The sequence below is a fragment of the Trachemys scripta genome, chromosome 8 (assembly GCF_013100865.1).
Source record: "Trachemys scripta elegans isolate TJP31775 chromosome 8, CAS_Tse_1.0, whole genome shotgun sequence".
Lineage (NCBI taxonomy): Eukaryota > Metazoa > Chordata > Testudines > Emydidae > Trachemys > Trachemys scripta.
The window spans coordinates 37,936,835-37,957,197 of NC_048305.1; the positions used below are offsets into that span (position 1 = coordinate 37,936,835).

General features: G+C 46.4%; 1 protein-coding gene across 5 annotated transcripts in view; it reads right to left on the bottom strand.

The window, feature by feature from the left end:
* DIAPH1 (diaphanous related formin 1) overlaps positions 1-20,363 on the bottom strand; it is a 152,503-nt gene that overhangs the window by 64,672 nt on the left and 67,468 nt on the right. For all 5 annotated transcript variants that reach the window (XM_034779422.1, XM_034779420.1, XM_034779419.1 and 2 more), the window contains 3 exons: positions 17,283-17,398; positions 5,874-5,938; positions 4,538-4,717 (listed from right to left, as the gene is read on the bottom strand). In XM_034779422.1, the coding sequence (XP_034635313.1) occupies positions 4,538-4,717; positions 5,874-5,938; positions 17,283-17,398 (361 nt within the window). The remainder of the gene's footprint in view (positions 1-4,537; positions 4,718-5,873; positions 5,939-17,282; positions 17,399-20,363) is intronic.

The following is a 20,363-nucleotide window of genomic DNA, read 5'->3' on the forward strand; positions in this document are numbered from 1 at the left end:
CAGGAAAATGTAAATTTCATGTGATACCACTGTCCACTAAGCAGGTTGCACTGCAGTAGCAAGCAGAATCGGGTCAGCTAACAGTGCAAGTTACAGTAAATAACAAATAAAAACGAATAGTAGAAATAAGTCTCAGAGAGACTGTCCTGAGTGCTGTTATAATAATCGGGATGGAGCAGACCTACTCCAGTTGTGAGCTCAGTTGCTGGAAAGTGGGTGAAAGTTGATAAAACATTACAATAACCTATAACAATTAATGTTGATAGAGCAATGTACAAAAAGGAGACAAAGTCTGGATTAGTTTTTAACATGGAGGGCTAGTGATAGGATGCAAGGACTGTGTTGATGTCATGAACTATAAACAAGAATGGAATCAGAAATTAACAGACCAAAATCGGTGTGTTAGAAATTTGGTCTAACTAGTGGACAAGAGTCCTGAGAACCTCAATAAAAAAAGCCATATTTCCCCCACCTTTTCCAACCTCTTCTCTCCTTTTTATGTCTGTCTGCTGAGAAAGTAAACACTATTGACGGCAACAATTAACTCAAAATTCAGTGACAGAACTAAGCCTTTTTTCTCCATTAAGGAGGATTATTAGCCTCTCTCTGAAAAAGGGACTTTTGCTAAATTTGGATTAAGTTTGGTTTGCATAACTACTCTATTTAAATTTAAATGCTTTATGTTTTGTTTCTGATTATTTTTCTCTTGTGTATCCCAATCAAAAATCTTCCAAACTTTGGCATGAAGTTTCTAACATGTTTGTGATGGGACTAGGCAAGCTGAGGTCTCTGCCCTCAAAACCCCAAACCAAACCATGTATAACTGTTCGGTGTTTTACAGTGACAGAGTTGTGTCTTTGGGCCCTCTTATTCCATCGAAATTAACATAGCAATTAATTTTCAACCCAAGAGGAAGCAGGGCATGAGCACTAGGTTGGTGGAAGGAGACCTAGCATGGCAGAGTGGGACCTGAAGAAAACTAATTAACACATAAAAATAACCTTTGCTAATGCTCATGTGTGTCAGGCCAGATGGGAAGACAAGAAGAATGCTCTGGGGTCTCAGGATTAGGACACTGGACTGGAACTCAGAAAACGCATGCTCTAGTCCAAGCTCTGTCACCAACAATGGGCAATTTAATGGTGTGATACTAAGCACCCCTATATTCACACCCTACACACTATTGTAATAATCTTTGTACAAAATAGGTCTTGGAAGATATCCTCTGAAAACTAATAACTTATTGATCATTAATATTCTTGCGTGATGTATGTATGCAGTGGGCATTAAGAGTTCTGAATATGTGCTGTAATTATAAATAACGTGTGTGTAAACCACGTGTATTGGGGGAGTTGTTAATCTGTTCTATTCTAAATGAAGAAATGTGTGTTTACCTCAATTTACATATAAGCAATAAACAGACCCAGCAAGCTAACAAGGGATGGAGGCAAACCTCACACTAACAAGTGGGGGAGAAGATAGCATGGAGTCTATACTCACCAGGAGAGAAGCAGCTTGATCTCCTTTACTTTTCAGAAGGATTCATTTCAAAGGTTTACTTGTATATAAAGATGGGTGGGGGAGGGGGCTGAAGCTCAAGTGATAAGCAACTGAATCAATTAATTGTACACAATATTACTGTATTATAAAAGTGTATAAAGTGAGATTTTTTCCTCAAAGCTAATGACACACAGATTAATATTGAGAAATGTATGTATTAACATTATCTAAAGAATTATGGATACTCCTTAATATTAGGCGGTACAGTCTGCCCAGACAGGAGGGAATGTCACAGCTACCTACCTGTCTCCTATGTAAATTCAGCATGGTGGAATCAGAAACAATGGAAGCCCCATTTCATAGAATCATAGGACTGGAAAGGACCTAAAGAGGTCATCTAGTCCAGTCCCCTGCACTCATGGCAGGAGTAAATACTATCTAGACCAGGGGTAGGGAACCTATGACATGCGTGCCGAAGGTAGCACACAAACTGATTTCCAGTGGCACTCACACTGCCCGGGTCCTGGCCACCGGTCCGGGGGGCTCTGCATTTTAATTTAATTTTAAATGAAGCTTCTTAAACATTTTAAAAACCTTATTTACTTTACATACAACAATAGTTTAATTATATATTATAGACTTATAGAAAGAGACCTTCTAAAAATGTTAAAATGTATTACTGGCACGTGAAACTTTAAATCAGAGTGAATAAATGAAGACTCGGCACACCACTTCTGAAAGGTTGCCGACCTCTGATCTAGACCATCCCTGACAAGTGTTTATCTAACCTCCTCTTAAAAATCTCCAATGATGGAGATTCCACAACCAGGGTGCTTAACGACCCTGACAGTTAGGAAGTTTTTCCTAATGTCCAACCTAAACCTTCCTTGCTGCAATTTAAGCCCACTGCTTCTTGTCCTATCCTCATCAGTTAAGAGCAACAATTTTTCTCCCTCCTCCTTGTAATAACCTTTTATGTACTTGAAAACTGTTATCATATCGCCTCTGAGTCTTCTCTTTTCCAGACTAAACAAACCCAATTTTTTCAATCTTCCCTCATAAGTCATGTTTTCTAGACCTTTAATTATTTTTGTTGTTGTTCTCTGGATTTTCTCCTGGCCCTGCGCATGGAACTGGAAGCATTTCAGAGAATGCAACCATGGAGGTCCTGGTCTTTAATCTCTTACTTAGCAGCCTAAATTGGGTCACCAGGACCTCTCTCCTACTTTTCGCTATGTCACTGTCACCTGACCACTGGCTCCTCTCCAGCACTGGCATATAATCTGTCTAGATGTCTCGAGAGATCTGCAATCTTCATAGAATCATAGAATATCAGGATTAGAAGGGACCTCAGGAGGTCATCTAGTCCAACCCCCTGCTCAAAGCAGGACCAACCCCCAGACAGATTTTTGCCCCAGATCCCTAAATGGCCCCCTCAAGGATTGAACTCACAATCCTGGGTTTAGCAGGCCAATGCTCAAACCACTGAGCTATCCCTTCCCCCCCCCCCCCCACTTTCCCACCAAGCAGGCAATTTATCATGTGGTTCTTCCAGTCATCACAAACCCAACTATCTATATTTGTAATGATCAAATCACCCATTACTATGATCTGTCTCTTCCTAATAGTTGGGGTTACCTCCCTTGGCAGGGCATCTTTAATGCGAGAGGCTATCACGACATCATCTGAAAGGAGGGTCCCAACTATGGGATTGTTTCCCTCCGCTCCAGTTTGCTGTTCTCCTTCCCCAAGACTTTCAACCTCCTCAACAGTGCAGAGGCTGTCAGACTGGAGGTGCAACCACTCTACTGTGTCCAGGAAAGTCTCATCTATGTACACCTCTGTCTCACTTAGCTTCTCCAGTTCACACACTCTGGTCTCAAGAGCTGGTACTTGGTCTCTGAGGACCATGAACTGCTTGCACCAAGTGCACACATATGCCACCTGCCCAGAAGCCAGGTAATCATACATCCTGCATTCAGTGCAATAAACTGGATAGCCCCACCCTGCTGCTAGACTTCTGCCTGCCTTATTTTTACTCCTGCTGCCCCCCCCCCTTTTTTTTTAAAGGGGTTGAATTTTCTGTAATGTTTTAGGAAGACTATATGTGCTTTACTTTCCCTCTGTACTTTGCACTGCTACACCGTGGGACAAAAGGGTAAATTAAGTCTGCTCTCGGAGCAGAGCAGGACACATGAGGTGTGTATGCCACCTAGCTGTCTGGATGGAATGAATGGGTCATTAAAGCACTGGTTAAAACTGAACCAAATCAGAGAGACAATGGAAGTGCCAAATATGAACACTTAACAGCTGCAAGCTTTGTCAGGAGGAGAATGTGAACACAGCGTGGCTCTGCCTGAACAAAGGACTGAGAGCTGACAGGAAGGGGAGAGAGTTGGATTTTTAAAGCAGCTCAACTGCTCTCACCTGGGATGGACAGAGAGAAAGAGATTGACCGGAATGGAGTCCATAGCAGCTTGGCTGGCTGATTGCTCTGGCTTGGCCAGATGGACTACATCTTAACCTTTATTTCTCTATGCTAACTTAAGAACGTACAGTGCTGTGACCCAGTTTACAAATAAAACCTACTCTGTTTTGAAAAGGCTGCCAAGTGTCCCTGCAAATACTTGCTGAGGTGAATGGGTCCCTGAAGAGTGTACAAGTCTCTGACTAGGAGTCTCTCTCAACTGGACTCGCTGAGCAGAGCTCACTATGTGAAGCAGGAGTGCTAGAGCCCAGAGGTTGAATCTTGGGGGTGTTGAGGCCATGTGGCCTACTCTGAAGGAAGAGTGAAACTCCTTGGGGGTATGCTACACAGAAGAGGTTTGTCCTAGGGACTGTTCAAAAGCTGGGAAGTAGTTCACATCCTGTGTATCCGTGACAATTCCCCCCCTTCCCGCTACGCATATGCCAGCCTGAATGTTTCCTCTGCCCAGTTGAAAGATAGAATTCTCCAGGGTGCTGCAGGCTGTTTAGCAAGACAGCAATGCTCTCCAAGGTACTATGGTCCATACCCCCAGCCCAGCTTGAACATTACCTGCTTGCTGTTCTTGGAGATTTCATCTTCTAAACTCTGCTTCTCTAGGGTAATTTGTTGTTTCTCCTTGTCCAGGAATTGCTTCTCTGCATCTAAATCCAGGAGTTTCTTTTCAAAGTCACTTTCCATCTTCTTCATTTCAACCTGAAGCTCCTGCCGTGCAGTTAGTTCTGAGTCCAGCTGCGGGACAACGTGCATTATGGGTTAGGACAGGGGTGGCTAACCTGTGGCTCTGGAGTCACATGCGGCTTTTCAGAAGTTAATATGCGGCTCCTTGTATAGGCACTGACTCTGGGCTGGAGCTACAGGCACCAACTTTCCAATGTGCCAGGGGGTGCTCACTGCTCAACCCCCGGCTCTGCCATAGGCCCTGCCCCCACTCCACCCCTTCCAGGCCCTCCCCTGAGCCTGCCGTGCCCTCACTCTTCCCCCCTCCTCTCCAGAGCCTCCTGCACACCATGAAACAGCTGATTGGGAGGTGCAGGGAGGGAGGGGGAGGCGCTGATCAGTAGGGCTGCCGGTGGAAGGGAGGCACTGGGAGCGGCAGGGGAGAGCTGATGGAGGGCTGCTGACATATTACTGTGGCTCTTTGGCAATGTCCATTGGTAAATTCTGGCTCCTTCTCCGGCTCAGGTTGGCCACCCCTGGGTTAGGAGATTATGTGCATGAGACAATTACTTCCTCTTGCTTTCCTCCCTCCAGTCTTCTCAAAGTCCAGAACCACCCTCAACACACAGACATTCCTCACATTGCAAGAGGATAAGATTTATTCTATTGCCCAATCCAAAAGGCCAAGGAGAACAGGGAAGAAGTTCCTAGCCTCCAATCTGATAGTCACAGGCCCTGGGACAGAGTCTCCAAGTGAAGGAGTCCATATTTACACTGAAATGCACACAAATAAACTCTTCACATAGAGAAAATGCATTACAAATTCTTGGCACTGTCTGAAGGCAGCTGTTTTCACGGCTGTGACAAGAGGTGAACCTTTTAATTACATCCAACCCCAGCTTCAATTAATGCCTATCAGGCAGGACCTGCAGATGACTGTCAGACTGATTGAGAGTGCGAGAAGTGTGTGGGCCCACATGCCCAGCAGCACAGCCCTGAACACTATCTCCCCTTAATGTGACAACTACATCCTTTTTTAAAATAAAAGTAAACATGTGGCTCTTCCCCAGAGATAAAGGTCAAATGCAGAGCTCAGTGGTTATTAACCACAGCTCTGCTGCATGGAACTAATGGAAGGCCCCGTCTGATGGCACCTGCAGCCCAATCTCTAATCACAGTGCTCAGAGGCCTATACCATACCCATCTCTTCCCACCCCCAGCCAAACACCTTTTTCTCCAGCTCCACTGCTTTAGCCTCACTTTTCTCCACCTTCGTTTGATCAATCAGGTTATCTAGAAAAAGGGAAAAACACAATTAGGCACACAATAGTGTCCAAAATTATTCCTTCTCCAATGCACATAACCCTTATATGCCCCTGCTAGAGACAGTCCTCCGACCCCCAATACCACTTTCCCCAGTGCAGTACTCAGTCCTGGCTGGAGCTTACCACTCACAACCTTGCAACACAATCTGTACAGCATCCTCTGCTGAAGACAGACCTTTCTTTTTACTCAGTCTGGCACATAAAACAAAAACCAATTATCTACCTGTCCTGTAACCATTGTTCTTCAAGATGTGGGTGCAGACATGTATTCCACTCAAGTGTGTGCACACCAGATAGCTTTCCTTAACAGTGCCTATCAGGGTGGCACTCACATCCTCTGGCCCTCAAAGCCCCTCCCATGGTATTTAAAGGTGGTCCCACCACGACCTCCCTCAGTTCCTTTGCACCAGACTCTCAGATGGAGAGACTGATACAGAGGTGTCAGAGGGTGGGAATACACATCTGCACCGATACCTCAAACAACAGTTACAGTACAGGCAGTAACTATTTTTTTCCCCTCTTCGAGTGGTTGCAGACATGTATTCCATTCAGGTGACTCTCAAGCAGTAAACAATGGAGATGGGGCTCGGAATCCACTTAAATAACAACTGCAGAACAGCCCTTCCAAAGTCTACATCAATCTAGACACAGTTGTAATAGCGTAGAGAGTAGTTATCAGTGGGGTTCACAGTCAAGCTAGAAGGGCATATCAAGTGGGGTCCCACAGGGATCAATGCTGGGTCCAGTTCTGTTCAATATCTTCATCAATGATTTAGATAACAGCACAGAAAGTACACTTATACAGTCTGTGGACAATACCAAGCTGGGAGGGGCTGCAAGTGCTTTAGAGGCTAGGATTAAAATTCAAAATGATCTGGACAAACTGGAGAAATGGTCTGAAGTAAATAGAATGAAATTCAATAAGGACAAATGCAAAGTATTCAACGTAGGAAGGAACAATCAGTTGCACACACAAAAAATGGCAAATAACTGCCTAGAAAGGAATAATGCAGAAAGGGATCTGGGGGTGATAGTGGATCACAAGCTAAATATGAGCCAACAGTGTAACACTGTAGCAAAGAAAGCAAACATCGTTCTAGGATGCATTAGCAGGAGTATTGTAAGCAAGACACAAGAAGTAATTCTTACGCTCTACTCTACGTTGATTAGGCCTCAACTGGAGTATTATGTCCATTTCTGGTCGCCACATTTCAGGAAAGATTTGGACAAATTGGCGAAAGTCCAGAGAACAACAACAAAAATGATTAAAGGTCTAGAAAATATAACTTATAAGGGAAGATTGAAAAAATTGGGTTTGTTTAGTCTGGAGAAGAGAAGACTCAGAGGGGACATAACAGGTTTCAAGTACATAAAAGCCTGTTATAAGGAGGAGGGCGAAAAAATGTTCTCCTTAACCTCTGAGGATAGGACAAAAGACAATGGGCTTAAATTGCAGCAAGGGCAGTTTAGGTTGGACATTAGGAAAAACTTCATAACTGTCAGGGGGGTGAAGCACTGGAATAAATTGCGTAGGGAGGTTGTGGAATCTCCATCATTGGAGATTTTTAAGAGCAGGTTAGACAAACACCTGTCAGGGATGGTCTAGATAATACTTAGTCCTGCCATGAGTGCAGGGGACTGGACTAGATGCCCTCTCGAGGTCCCTTCCAGTCCTACGATTCTATGATTCTGTGTTTGGTCAAAGTATATATGGAAAACCAGAGGGTGGCCCTGCAACTGTCCAATATAAAAACATCACTGAGAAACAGGACTGAAGTCACCTGAATCCCTGAATGAGCCACTAGTCTCTGTGCAGACATGGTCTGAGCTACCCCACATGCTGTCATAATACAGGAAGTAATCCTTCTGGAAACTGTGCAGAAACCACCTGACCCTTCATCCAATATGCACAGGAGACAAAAGGCCAAGATGATGCCCGAAACACTCTAATCCAGGGGTCTCACACTCAAATGACCACAAGAGCCGCATGAGGACTAGTGCATTGGCCCGAGGGCCGCACCACTGACACACACACCCCTTGCTGCCCCCGGTCCGGCCCCGCCCCCACTCCACCCCTTCCATGAGGACCTGCCCCTGCCTTGCCTCTTCCCGCCCCTTCCCTGCCCCCATTCCAACCCCTTCCCCGAAGTCCTCACCCCAACTTTGCCCCCTCCCTGACCCCAGAGGGCGCAGGAGGGGTGCGGGGTGTGATGGGGGCTCAGGGCAGGGAGTTGAGGTGCAGGAGGTGTGCAGGGTATGGCAGGGGGATCCGGGCAGGGAATTGGAGTGTGGGGGGCAGGAGGGGTGAGGCTGGGGGGCAGGAGGGGTGAGGCTGGGGGGCAGGAGGGGTGAGGTGCAGGGTGCGGCAGGGGGCTCAGGGCAGGGAGTTGGGGTGCGGGAGGGTGTGGGATGTGGCAGGGGGCTCCAGACAGGGGACTGGGGTGTGGGGGGCGGGCTCCGGCCCGGCGCTGCTTACCTAGAGCAGCTCCGGGGTGGCAGCGCCATGCCTCGTGGCCAGGGCAGGCTCCCTGCCTGTCTGCCCTGGCCCCGCTCCGCTCTACTCCGCTCCAGGAAGCAGCCGGAGTCCCGGGGTTGGGGGTTGGGTAGGGAACAGCGCCATGTGCTGCTCTTGCTCCTCCAGGTACCTCCCCCAAAGCTCCCATTGGCCGCGGTTCCCCGTTCCCAGCCAATGGGAGCTGCAGGGGACAGTGCCTGGAAGCAAGAGCCCATAGCCCTCTACTCCCCCGCTCCTGGGGCTGCAGGGACGGACACTAAGCCTGAGTGCTAAAAAGCAGTAGGACAGACCTGTAAAGAAAAGGGCTTTTTTTCTTTTTAAAAGCCCCAGACTATGCCAGTATCTAGTCCAGGGTCCAGTATCTAGTCCAGCTGCTTCAGGGAGCGGCGTGGGGAGCTTGGCAGGCCGCACGAAATAACCCCACGGGCCGCGTGTTTGAGACCCCTGGTCTAGTCCCCCCTTCCACACAGAAGGCCACATCCAAGGAATGAAGATATTGTTCATCGGCATTTGAATGAGGCTTAGGGAAAAATACCGCAAGTATATTGTTTGGTTAAGGTGAAATTGAGACATCACGTCAAGCAAAATCTTAGGGTGTGGCCCGTGCCATTGAGAAACTAAGTAAACAGAGACCTGCAGATCACTAATTCTCCTCGTGGGAGTTTTGGCAACAAGAAAGCAAAGAAATTACAGAGCAAGTAGCTAGGGGCTCAAACATAAGACTCATGAGAGCAGCCAGGATAGTACTGAGATGAATCAATTCTTTAACAGGCAGAAGGAGGTGGACAGCACCTTTCAGAAACCTAACCATTATGGAGTTGGAAAATGCTGACTTCCCTCAGAGATTGGAGGATGAAACATTGAGACTCCAACGTTGCCGCTAAGTGGACCCTCAGTGAGCTGAGCAACTGACCTGAAGACTTAAGATGTAACGAGTAATCCAGAATCTTTGGAATACATGTTGGCATTGGCCAAATGCCCTGGACCAATGATCAAACCAAAAAACGCTTCCACTTAGCCAAATAGGTAGACCTAATAGAAGATTTTCTACTATTAAGCAGGACTCACTGTTCTTCTTTCTCATCTAACCATGCAGCATCCACACAGTGAAGTGCAGATATCTGATCATGGTGGTGTTGTGTCAGCAGATTGGGAATGAGGGGAAGAGATCTAGGAGGTTGAACAGACAGACTACGAAGGTCAGTTAATGAGTCCAGACTAAGAAAATCTTGAGAGCAAAATTAACTGCATTTCCTGTTATCCAACTTCAGTTTGAGAATTACCTGAGGGATGAGTGAGATGAGGACAATGATATACATCAGGGCCAATCCCCAATTTACAGTCAGTTAATGAGCATAGACTGAGACTTGCTTGAAAATAAAATTAACAGTATTTCCTGTTGTCTTTTGTGAACAGGTCAATCATTGCAATGCCCCATTCTTTGAAAATGGACCTCAGCACATTGCTCTTCATGAACCACTCGTGCCTTTGGGAAAAACTCCTGCTTAGGTGATCGGCCAACTGATTCTGAGCACTTTATAAGTGTGTGGAGGTGGGAACGTCCTCCTTGATGCAAAAGTGCCTAATTTTTATTGCTTACTTGCAGAGCTGATTGAAATGGCTCCTCTCTGCTTGTTCACATAATACACTATGGTGGTATTGTTGGTTAATATGTGAACCACTGAGCCCTTCACCTGAGCCCGGAAGGCTCGGCATGCATTGTAAATTGATTGAAGCTCCAGGACAGCGATATGCAGGAAAGTTTTCTGTTTTGTCCACAAACCATGAATTTTCAATGTCCTGAGATGTGTCCTCCAACCTGTTTTGCAGCCATTGGTGACTATCATCCTGGCTTGTGGAGGGCAGGCAAAAGGAACACCTTCACACACATTTCTCTGATCTGCTCACCACTGTAGGGACTCCAAGATTACTGGTGGCATTTGGATAAACCTGTCCAATGACTGACAAGTTGAGCAACAGACCAACTTCAACCACAACTGAAGAGGATGAAGGCACAATCTCGCATGCTGGACTACGTAAGTGCACACTGCCTAAGATCAGACATACACAGATCATAGTTGAAAGGTGAGATTAGAGGGACAGACACAGGAAGCAAATTGTTTGCAGGAGAAAGGCCCTTGAACTCGTGAGTCTATTAGGGCCCCAATCAACTCTATTTTTTGTGCTGGAATTCATGCTGACTTTGCCTTGTTCAAAATCAGACCCAGCTGATCGAACAGATCCAATGTGAACTCGACGTGGAGGACTTGTTCTTCGGCTTTATCCCTCGCTAGCTGGGATGGAGTGGGAATTTTTCATAATATTTTGGATGAATATTGTGGTTGCCTCAGTTTCCCCTATGTGCTGCACGGTTAACAAGGTGCGGGGAAAAGGTTGTTTACTCTTACGGAGATCCAGGTATGACTAATCCCTGGCTGTCTGGGTCTGGGCCCATGCCCATAGAGAGCCCAATAAAAGACAATGGCCACTCCAATGGCCCAGACACTTAGTACCTAGCAACTAACGACCATGGATGGCCCACCCTCTGCAGGAAGCCAGACGGGTGTGACCAGCTGGAGAACAAAAGGGCTAAGGAGGATGGCCAGGTGACCATGTTACCCAGGAAGAACAACAAAGGACTACTGAGGGGCCCCTTGGGGTTGTTACATGTGGGCTGTTGGAGGGAGAGAGAAGCTTCTGGATTGGAACTACAGATGGGTCAGAAAGAGCTCTGGGCTTGGGACTGACCCAGATGGGCTCTGCTGTAACTTTCTGTTCTCTGTGTTAACTAAAGACCTTCTAACGCTGTGTTCCAAATATCTAATAAACCCATCTGCTTTGACACTGCTGGCTAAGAGTCACTCCAGACTAAGGAAATTAGGGGTTCATTGGGTGTGTAAGTCTCCCTCCAGTGTCCAATCCAGGTGGACTTGCTACAGGGAGTTCACGGCGTGAAGCGGGGCTCCTGAGGTTCAGTCTCAGGAGATAGTGAAGTCAAGGGCCTTCCGCCAGTGAAAGAGTGTGACCCTGAGGGGGCTGACACACTGAAGGAGTCCTCCCAGAGACAGCTCCAGAGCCATTCAAGAGCACTGGACCTGTGGATCCATGACTCTAGCCAACTGTCTATGTACAGGAAGACATGCATTCCCATCCCCTTGAGATGGACTGCCACTACTGTCATGCATTTGGCAGACACACAATGATGACAGGCAAAAGGGGAGAACCATGTATTGGTAATGTTGGCCCACCACTAGGAATTTCAGGAACTTCCTGTCGCTTGGGACAATTACCATATGGAAGTAAGCGTCCTGAAGGGCAAGGGAAGCAAACCAGAATTGTGCTGTAATGCAGGGAGAATTATAGTTAAGGTTGCCATATGGAATCTCATATATTTGATATATTTGTTGAGACATCTAAGGTCCAGAACAGGCCCCACTTTTCCTGGAACTTGGGAGATCAAAAAGTAGGTGGAGGCAGAATCCCTTTCCCTGGTGCTGAAGGGCAACTTCTTCTATGGCTCTTGAAGTGCAAGGAGCCTGGATCTGCTGTAGGAGCAGTGACTCATGAGAGGGATCCCTGAGGATCGGGGAAGGGAAGGGGAAGTAGACAGGAATTAGCTCACATAATCTGATCCTGCAATGGGACCCTTAGGACCCATTTGTCTGTAATTATTGTTTCCCAAGCTCTGTAGAAGTGGAACACAGTCTGTCCCAAAATGGTAGGGAATTGGTGTGGAAGGTGATGATTGGTAAGATGAACTTGATACGAGTCAAATTGACTGCATATCTAAAGCTGGTGAAGGATGGAAGTTAGAATCAGAAGGCCTTCTCCTCTGTGCCTTATGTCTCTTCCTGAAGAAGTCCTGCAATGTGGCAGGGTATGCCAACTGCCTGAAATACAGCTGGGAATACTGACAATATTGCCGTAGCTACAGATCTACATAACGATGCCTCTGAATCTCAAGGCTATAAACCTCCAATGCATGTAAAGTAGCTCCAAAGTCCTTAAAAGAAATGTAGTGTCTCATCCCCCTTTTCTGAAAACAAAAACCAACTATCCAAAGGTATGTTCTCCATACTTCACTGGACCTCAGGAGCTATGCCAGAGTTCTGTAACCATAAAGCTCTTTTCACAGAATCATAGAAGATTAGGGTTGGAAGAGACATCAGGAGGTCATCTAGTCCAACCCCCTGCTCAAAGCAGGGCCAACCCCAACTCATTCATCCCAACCAGGGTTTTGTCAAGCTAAGGATAGAGATTCCACCACCTCCTGAGGTAACCCATTCCAGTGCTTCACCACTCTCCTAGTGAAATAGTTTTTCCTAATATCCAACCTAGACTTCCCCCACTACAACTTGAGACCATTGCTCCTTTTTCTGTCATCTGCCACCACTGAGAACAGCCAAGCTCCATCCTCTTTGGAACCCCCCTTCAGGTAGTTGAAGGCTGCTATCAAATCCCCCCTCACTCTTCTCTTCTGCAGACTAAATAAGTCCAGTTCCCTCAGCCTCTCCTCATAAGTCATGTGCCCCAGACCCCTAATCATTTTCCTTGCCCTCCGCCGGACTCTCTCCAATTTGTCCACATCCTTTCTGTAGTGGGAGACCCAAAACTGGATGCAATACTCCAAATGTGGCCTCATTAGTGCCAAACAGAGGGGAAATAATCACTTCTCTCGATCTGCTGGCAATGCTCCTACTAATGCAACCCAATATGCAGTTAGCCTTCTTGGCAACAAGGGCACACTGTTGACTCATATGCAGCTTCTCGACCACTATAATCCCCAGGTCCTTTTCTGCAGAACTGCCGCTTAGCCAGTCAGTCCCCAAGCCTGTAGCAGTACATGGGATTCTTCCATCCTAAGTGCAGGACTCTGCACTTGTCCTTGTTGAACCTCATCAGATTTCTTGTATCAGAGGGGTAGCCGTGTTAGTCTGGATCTGTAAAAAGCAACAGAGAGTCCTGTGGCACCTTTAAGACTAACAGATGTATTGGAGCATAAGCTTTCGTGGGTGAATGCCCACTTCATCGGATGCATGATTGGAAAAAGGCATGCATGCATCCGACGAAGTGGGCATTCACCCACGAAAGCTTATGCTCCAATACATCTATCAGATTTCTTTTGTCTCAATCCTGCAATTTGTCTAAGTCATTCTGGACCCTATCCCTACTCTCCAGCATTATCTACCTCTCCCCGCAACTTAGTGTCATCCACAAACTTGCTGAGGGTGCAATCCATCCCATCATCCAGATCATTAATGAAGATGTTGAACAAAACTGGCCCCAGGACCGACTCCTGGGGCATTCTGCTTGATACCAGCTGACAACTAGACATTGAGCCATCAATTACTACCCGTTGAGCCCGACGATGTAGCCAGTTTTCTGCCCAGCTTATAATCCATTCATCCAATCCATATTTCTTTAACTTGCTGGTAAGAATACTGTGGGAGACTATATCAAAAGCTTTGCTAAAGTCAAGGTATATCACGTCTACCGCTTTCCCCATATCCACAGGGCCAGTTATCTCATCATAGAAGGCAATCAGGTTGGTCAGGCATGACTTGCCCTTGGTGAATCCATGTTGACTGTTCCTGATCACCTTCCTCTCCTCCAAGTGCTTCAAAATGGATTCCTTGAGGACCTGCTCCATGATTTTTCCAAGGACTGAGGTGAGGCTGACCGGTCTGTAGTTCCCCGGATTCTTCTTCTTCCCTATTTTAAAGATGGGCACTATATTTGCCTTTTTCCAATCATCCAGGACCTCCCCCGATTGCCTCAAGTTTTCAAAGATAATGGCTAATGGCTCTACAATCACATCTGGCCATAATTCTGGAGGAGGGGTCCAACACACATTCTGTGCTGATCGCAGTGACAGCTTTGCCACTAGATGACCCTCCGCAATGAAAGCCTTAAACTCTTCCTGGAGAATTCTGGTAATTTAGCCACAGATTTGGATGTAGTCTCCCAATTTACAAAACCACATTTTGACAACAGTGGTGCAGATTGTAAAGAAGAGGATGAATAAATTTTTCTTTTCATTAAATGTAACCTTTTAGACTCTTTGTATTTAGGGGTTGTCTTAAATCTCCCATTGCAACCTCTCATTTGCTGCCATTATAACAAGACTGTTAGGTGCTGGATGCGAGTACAAGCACTTGAAACCCTGCATAAGGCCATAATACCACTTATCAGTACTCTTTGCTGTGGACAGTAAAGAAGCTAGGGTATGCCACAAAGTCTTTGCAGCTTCCAAAAGCACTTCATTTATAGGGAGTGCTACCCTCCCTGGAGCTGAAGACCAGAGAACATCTACCAACTGATGGGTATTCTCCTGCACAAACTCTGCCTGAATGCCCAACGCTGTAGCCATTTGCCTCAGGATATCCTGATACGATTTAAAGTCCTCTGGCACAGGAGAAGAGGAATCTGGTATAGTGGAATCATCCTGTGAAGAAGATGGAGGAGGAAGCAGGTCCAATGGGACCTGCTGTGATCCTGCTTTCTCCTGCAATGAAGGTTCAGACTGACTCAGCTCACGGGGAGCAACCCCAGTATGCATCTCTAGCTAATTGGGTCAGGAGGTGAGACAGCAGGAGGGTTTGGTAATTGTTCCCTGGAATGAACCGAGGACTGAGACTCCGAAGATCAAGGGGGTATCCCAAGGGTTGCATGAATGCCACTGAAGAACAAGATATGGCATTAGTGGCTAGTAAGAACTAGGCCAAGACCCTTATCTTTACTAAGAAAACAGTATCAATCCCGGTACTGATGGTGATCCCACGGAGGTCGTGAAGATTTTCAAATCTGATGCCTGGATGAAAGAGGAGATGTGGAAGATGACACTGAATGTGAGGACCCTCCAAAGAGAAAAGAAGAGGCACATCGGTGGAGCCATCACATGCCATGACTCATTGGAAGCCCAGTATGTGTGCTGCATTGTTACCAAAGGAGACAGAGAAGTCAGTGCTTTGAATACTGGCACTGTCTCTGAGGCAGCACTAACACTTCGTATTGGAAGAGACACTGGTACCAAACCAGAAACCAGTACCACACCCATAGCTCCAGCCTGTAGAAGCGGACATTGTCTCCAAGGCCGAAGATGGTATCAGGACCAAAAATGGGTACCTCAGGGAGAGTGATCTTGTCTCCACAGTCTGGTTTTTAAGTAGTGCCAGAGAAGATACCTGCAACAGCTTGTATTCTGAGGCAATCAAACCAGATGGTCCCAGGATTGCAGAAGACTCCACCCCAGCTGAAGACTCCTGTACAACAGGCAAGTCCAGCACAAAGAGGCAGAGTAAACCTGCATCTGCTTGATAAGCCTGTGGTGTTGACATGCTCGATGCTGATATTGACGCTGTCAGTACCAGACTCAACAGCAGCCTGCTGATAGTACTGTAGTCAATAATATGGTTCCCAAGACCAAATAGACAGCCCTGCTTTTCCCTGCTTACTCAAGGAATCCTTGCTTCCTTCTTCATCCTCTTAGAAGAAGATGAAGAATCTCCCTGAATCTTGGAGTGACTACAGTCAGTTCTATGAGACTTCTCTCTCGGGAGAGGAGAAAAAGAACAACAGTCTCTTCTTCTCCTTGGAGAAAAGTCAGAGCCTCATGGCAGCACCAAAGGCCTCTGAGAGGCCAGAAGATCAGATCCTCCCAGGCACAACAAGAACTGAGGATAGAAAGAGGAGACAGCTATCCCACATGAGGGACAGTATTTGAAACCTGGTGAAGACATTGCACCAGGCAACAAAAATACCCAACTGACTAATCTAATACTAAGGTGGTACTACTACTACTAGTACTACTCAGAGTTTCTCTTGGCTTTTTTGTATATAGTTAGTACTACTAACTATAAACTAGCTACATACAAAAAAACAGAGAGAAACTCTGACTACTAGTAGTAGTAGTAGTAATACCTTAGTGTTAGATTAGTCAGTTGGGTATTTTTGTTGCCTGGTGCAATGTCTTCACCAGGTTTCAAATACTGTCCCTGGTGTGGCAAAAGAGTGAAGTAAATACCACCCAGAATGCTCCAACTCAAGCCATGGGCAGTGAGAAAGAATTGAGTGGGGTCAGGGCAGCACCACACTTAAATATCCATGAGAGAATCTATGGAGGCCAGATGATGTGAGCGCCACCCTGATGTGAACTGCTAAGCAATGTTCTCTTGCTTTGATGCACTGGGCACCCACTCATGAGTGGAATACAAGTCTGCAACCACTCAAAGAACAGTTTTTTCTGGAAGTCCTCCTCCCTCACACAAAGCATAATGTACCCCTTACAGTCTTCCCTCACTGAGTGAGGCAACCAGTGACAGCACTATGGACTCAGTACTAGTTTCCAGGAGACATGCCATTGGCTCTGCTTCCACTTACAATGCCCTCTGCTGGCCACAGCATGAAGTACTCATGGTGGCCTTGGGGGAAAGCTGTAAGTGATCTGTTTTCTAATCTAGTCTGACAGAAAGGTGCCCAGCCGAGCACAGTACAGGGCAGAGGGTGTGTGGTGAAAGGCAAGCCCCAAATGAAGAGGTATGGAATGGCCCACATCCAGACTCCCAGTGCAGAATGCAACAGAAAAGTCACCTCAGAAAACGGGCTCCGGTTGAGCCTATTAGTTGTGATGGCAGAGCCCATTCTCAAGGAGGAAGAACCAGAGAAACATGCAGAGAGGCAGGAAGTTCTATTGGTCAACAGCTCAAAATGCAGTTGAGGGACTAAATAATGGGGCTGTTCTGGAACCACATCAGACTGGGTTCATTTTGATTGTGAAATGAACAGCTTCAGGACTTACCTATTAATCCCTCGATGTCAATGTTGAGGTGCTTGCATTTGAAGTCTGGATCAGCACCATTCTTATGCAGAACTATCTGGGAAATGCATTCATCAATTAGCTTATAGTACTGAGCCCTATGGAAAGAGAAGAAAAGGAAACAGTGTTAACAGGGCTCTATGAAGACATACACCTGCAAACCGTGGGTACCACGCACTCAGGGGCCCCACAGAGAAGTTTACAAAGGCTCTGCAGCAAATATAATATCGTAACAGCAAAACTTGGTCTCTTCAGCAAGTTAGGTCTCCAGGTAAAACATCTTGGTATGCCACATGGCCTCTGTTACAAGCAGCTGCCAAAGAAGAACCAAGAGCTACATACCCACCACACCATCACATTACATACCTAGAACATTGTAGGTTATGCTCCAAACTGTCCATTTCTTTATTCCTGTCTGCCTTGTCATTCTCACAAACCTGGGCAATTAGCCTCTCCATCGCTCCATAGAAACTCTATGAACTAGTCTCATGTCCTTCTACTCTCTGCCCTCCATTATGAGCCTCTCTCTTTGGATCAGAGCTCCATCCTTCTTGTGGCAAGCTAACTCCACCTGATGGCAGCAGACTACTTTAATTCCAAACCAACAGGAGCTATTCCTCAACAATGAGTTTGAAAAACAATTTCTAGACAAGTATCAGGGGGTAGCCGTGTTAGTCTGTATCTACAAAAACAACAAGGAGTCTGGTGGCACCTTTCTAGACAGATTATTAATGTATACAATGCTGGTTAGTGAGATAATTAGTATGGATTATTTCAATTTGCTCCTAAGAAACTTCCTTCCAACCTAAACCTATTTTTTTTTTAAGTTGTGTATTTATAATGAATTATCTTCAAGTTAGTCAACATAGCCACATTAATGATATCACATTCAGAAAGGGGATCCATGTCTCTTTACTTGCAACACACTACAGATATCCCAAAACATAGGCACACTCAAGGCTAAAAATAATTAAGGAAAACAGATTATTTAAGGAGGTGGACTCCACAATTCTGTTGGGTGGGGAGGGGGAGTCATTTCTTGGAAAATATTCATATCTACAGCTAGAGAAGATTGCTCAATATAAAATCCTTCACTATAAATACAGCATACCAAGGCTACGTCGTAGAGAAGGGGTTTTCAAACTTTATTTCTGGCGACCCAATTGAAGAAAACTGCTGATGCCCCCGATCCAATGGAGCTGGGGATGAGGATTGTGGGGTGTGGGAGGAGTTCAGGGCTGGGGCAAGGGGTTGGGGTGTGGGAGGGGGTCAGGGCTCTGAGCTGGGGATGCAGGCTCTGGGATGAGGCTGGGGATGAGGGGTTTGAGGTGCAGGAAGGGGCTCAGAGCTGGAGCAGGGGATTAGGGTGTGGGGTTGGGGCGTGGGCTTACCTCGGGCAGCTCCTGGTCAGTGGCGCAGCGGAGGTGCTAAGGCAGGCTTCCTGCCTGTCCTGGCACCACGGACCGCGCTGCACCCCAGAAGTAGCCAGCAGCAGGTCTGGCTCCTAGGCAGAGGTGCACAAGCAGCTCTGTGCGGTTCTCGCCTGCAGGCCCCCCCTTCCCTCTCCACAGCTCCCATTGGCTGGTTCCCGGCCAATGGGAGTATGGAGCCGCTGCTCGGGGTAGGGGCAGCACGCAGAGCCCCATGGCCTCCCCACCTAGGAGCTGGACCTGCTACTGGATGCTTCCAGGGTGCAGCGCAGTGTCAGAACAGATAGGAACCAGCCTGCCTTAGCCGGGCAGCACCGCCGACGGGACTTTTAACGGCTCCTGACCAGAGTCACTGCAACCCAGTGCCTGGGTCACAACCTGCATTTTGAAAACCACCGTGGTAGAGGATATACACAGATACAGCCCGACACTGCTGGGGCCAATTCACCTCATTTAAATGTACTTGGTGGTATTATACCAGAACAGAAGTCTTCTGGCAAGGGATTTTCTAACAGCTACCAAAAGCCATAGAACACAGTCAACTTTAAGTTGTCTGTCACTGTCTCCTAATGACAAATCAGAACCTTTGGCCAGGTTATATAACATGACTGTTTGGGTCTCTATGGAATAATCTTTTCATGCCCACCTCTAAGTACCAGACTGAATACAACCTAGAGCATTTTGGAAACAGCAAAAAAAAAAAAAAAAAAAAAAAAAAATCAAGCTGTTCTTGAAGCTGCATTAGCTGGTATCAAATTGTCCCAGGGAACAAGTTTAGCTCTAAGGGAAAGTTTACACTGCAATTAAGACACCCGCAGCTGGTCCCTACCAGTTGACTTGCAGGGTTATTTCACTGAAGTGTAAACTTCCAGGTTCAGACTGGAGTCTGGACTCTAGGACTCTGCGAGGTGGGAGAGATCCAGAGCCTGGCCTCCAGTCCCTGGGACCCTGCCACCTCACAGGGTCCTAGAGCCTGGGTTCCAGTCCAAGCCCAGAAGTCTACACTACAATGAAATAGCCCTGCACCTTGAGCCCACAAGCCCAAGTCAGCTGTCACAGGCCAGCTGTAGGTTTTTAATTGCAGGGTAGATAAACCCAAAGACATTTAGCCAGGTTACACTTTTGAGAACCATATCTATGGCAGTTGCTGGATGTTTAACAATTTTTCACAAAGCAGGAGTCTAGTTTTGCTTGTTCTAGAACAGTCTCTCTCAACCTTTTCAGCCTGGAGAACCCTTATATGAAGGCAAAATTTTTTGCAACTCCCTTACATTTAGTATCAAAGAAAAAAAATTTATCAATGATAACAATAAGATAACAATATATAATGTGTGTGTTGTTTCAGGAGGTTGACAGAGAATACTTGACCTTGAAGAGTAAAGGTATATGGGGAGTAAGATTTTCTTTGCTTTTAGCTTCTAACAAAATTTTCAACCTCACAACATCCTGTTTACCTTTTGTAACCCTCCAGGGGGTCACAACCCAGCAACTGAAAACACTGCTCTAGCACCATTAAAAGGCAATCCAGTCGTCTGAAGCTCTATCAAAGGATTTAGTTTTGGTTTTGTTCTCTTATATGAAACACAAAGTGCTTCCCACAAGATTCTCTGCCATCTTCTCTCCAGTTCTGTTG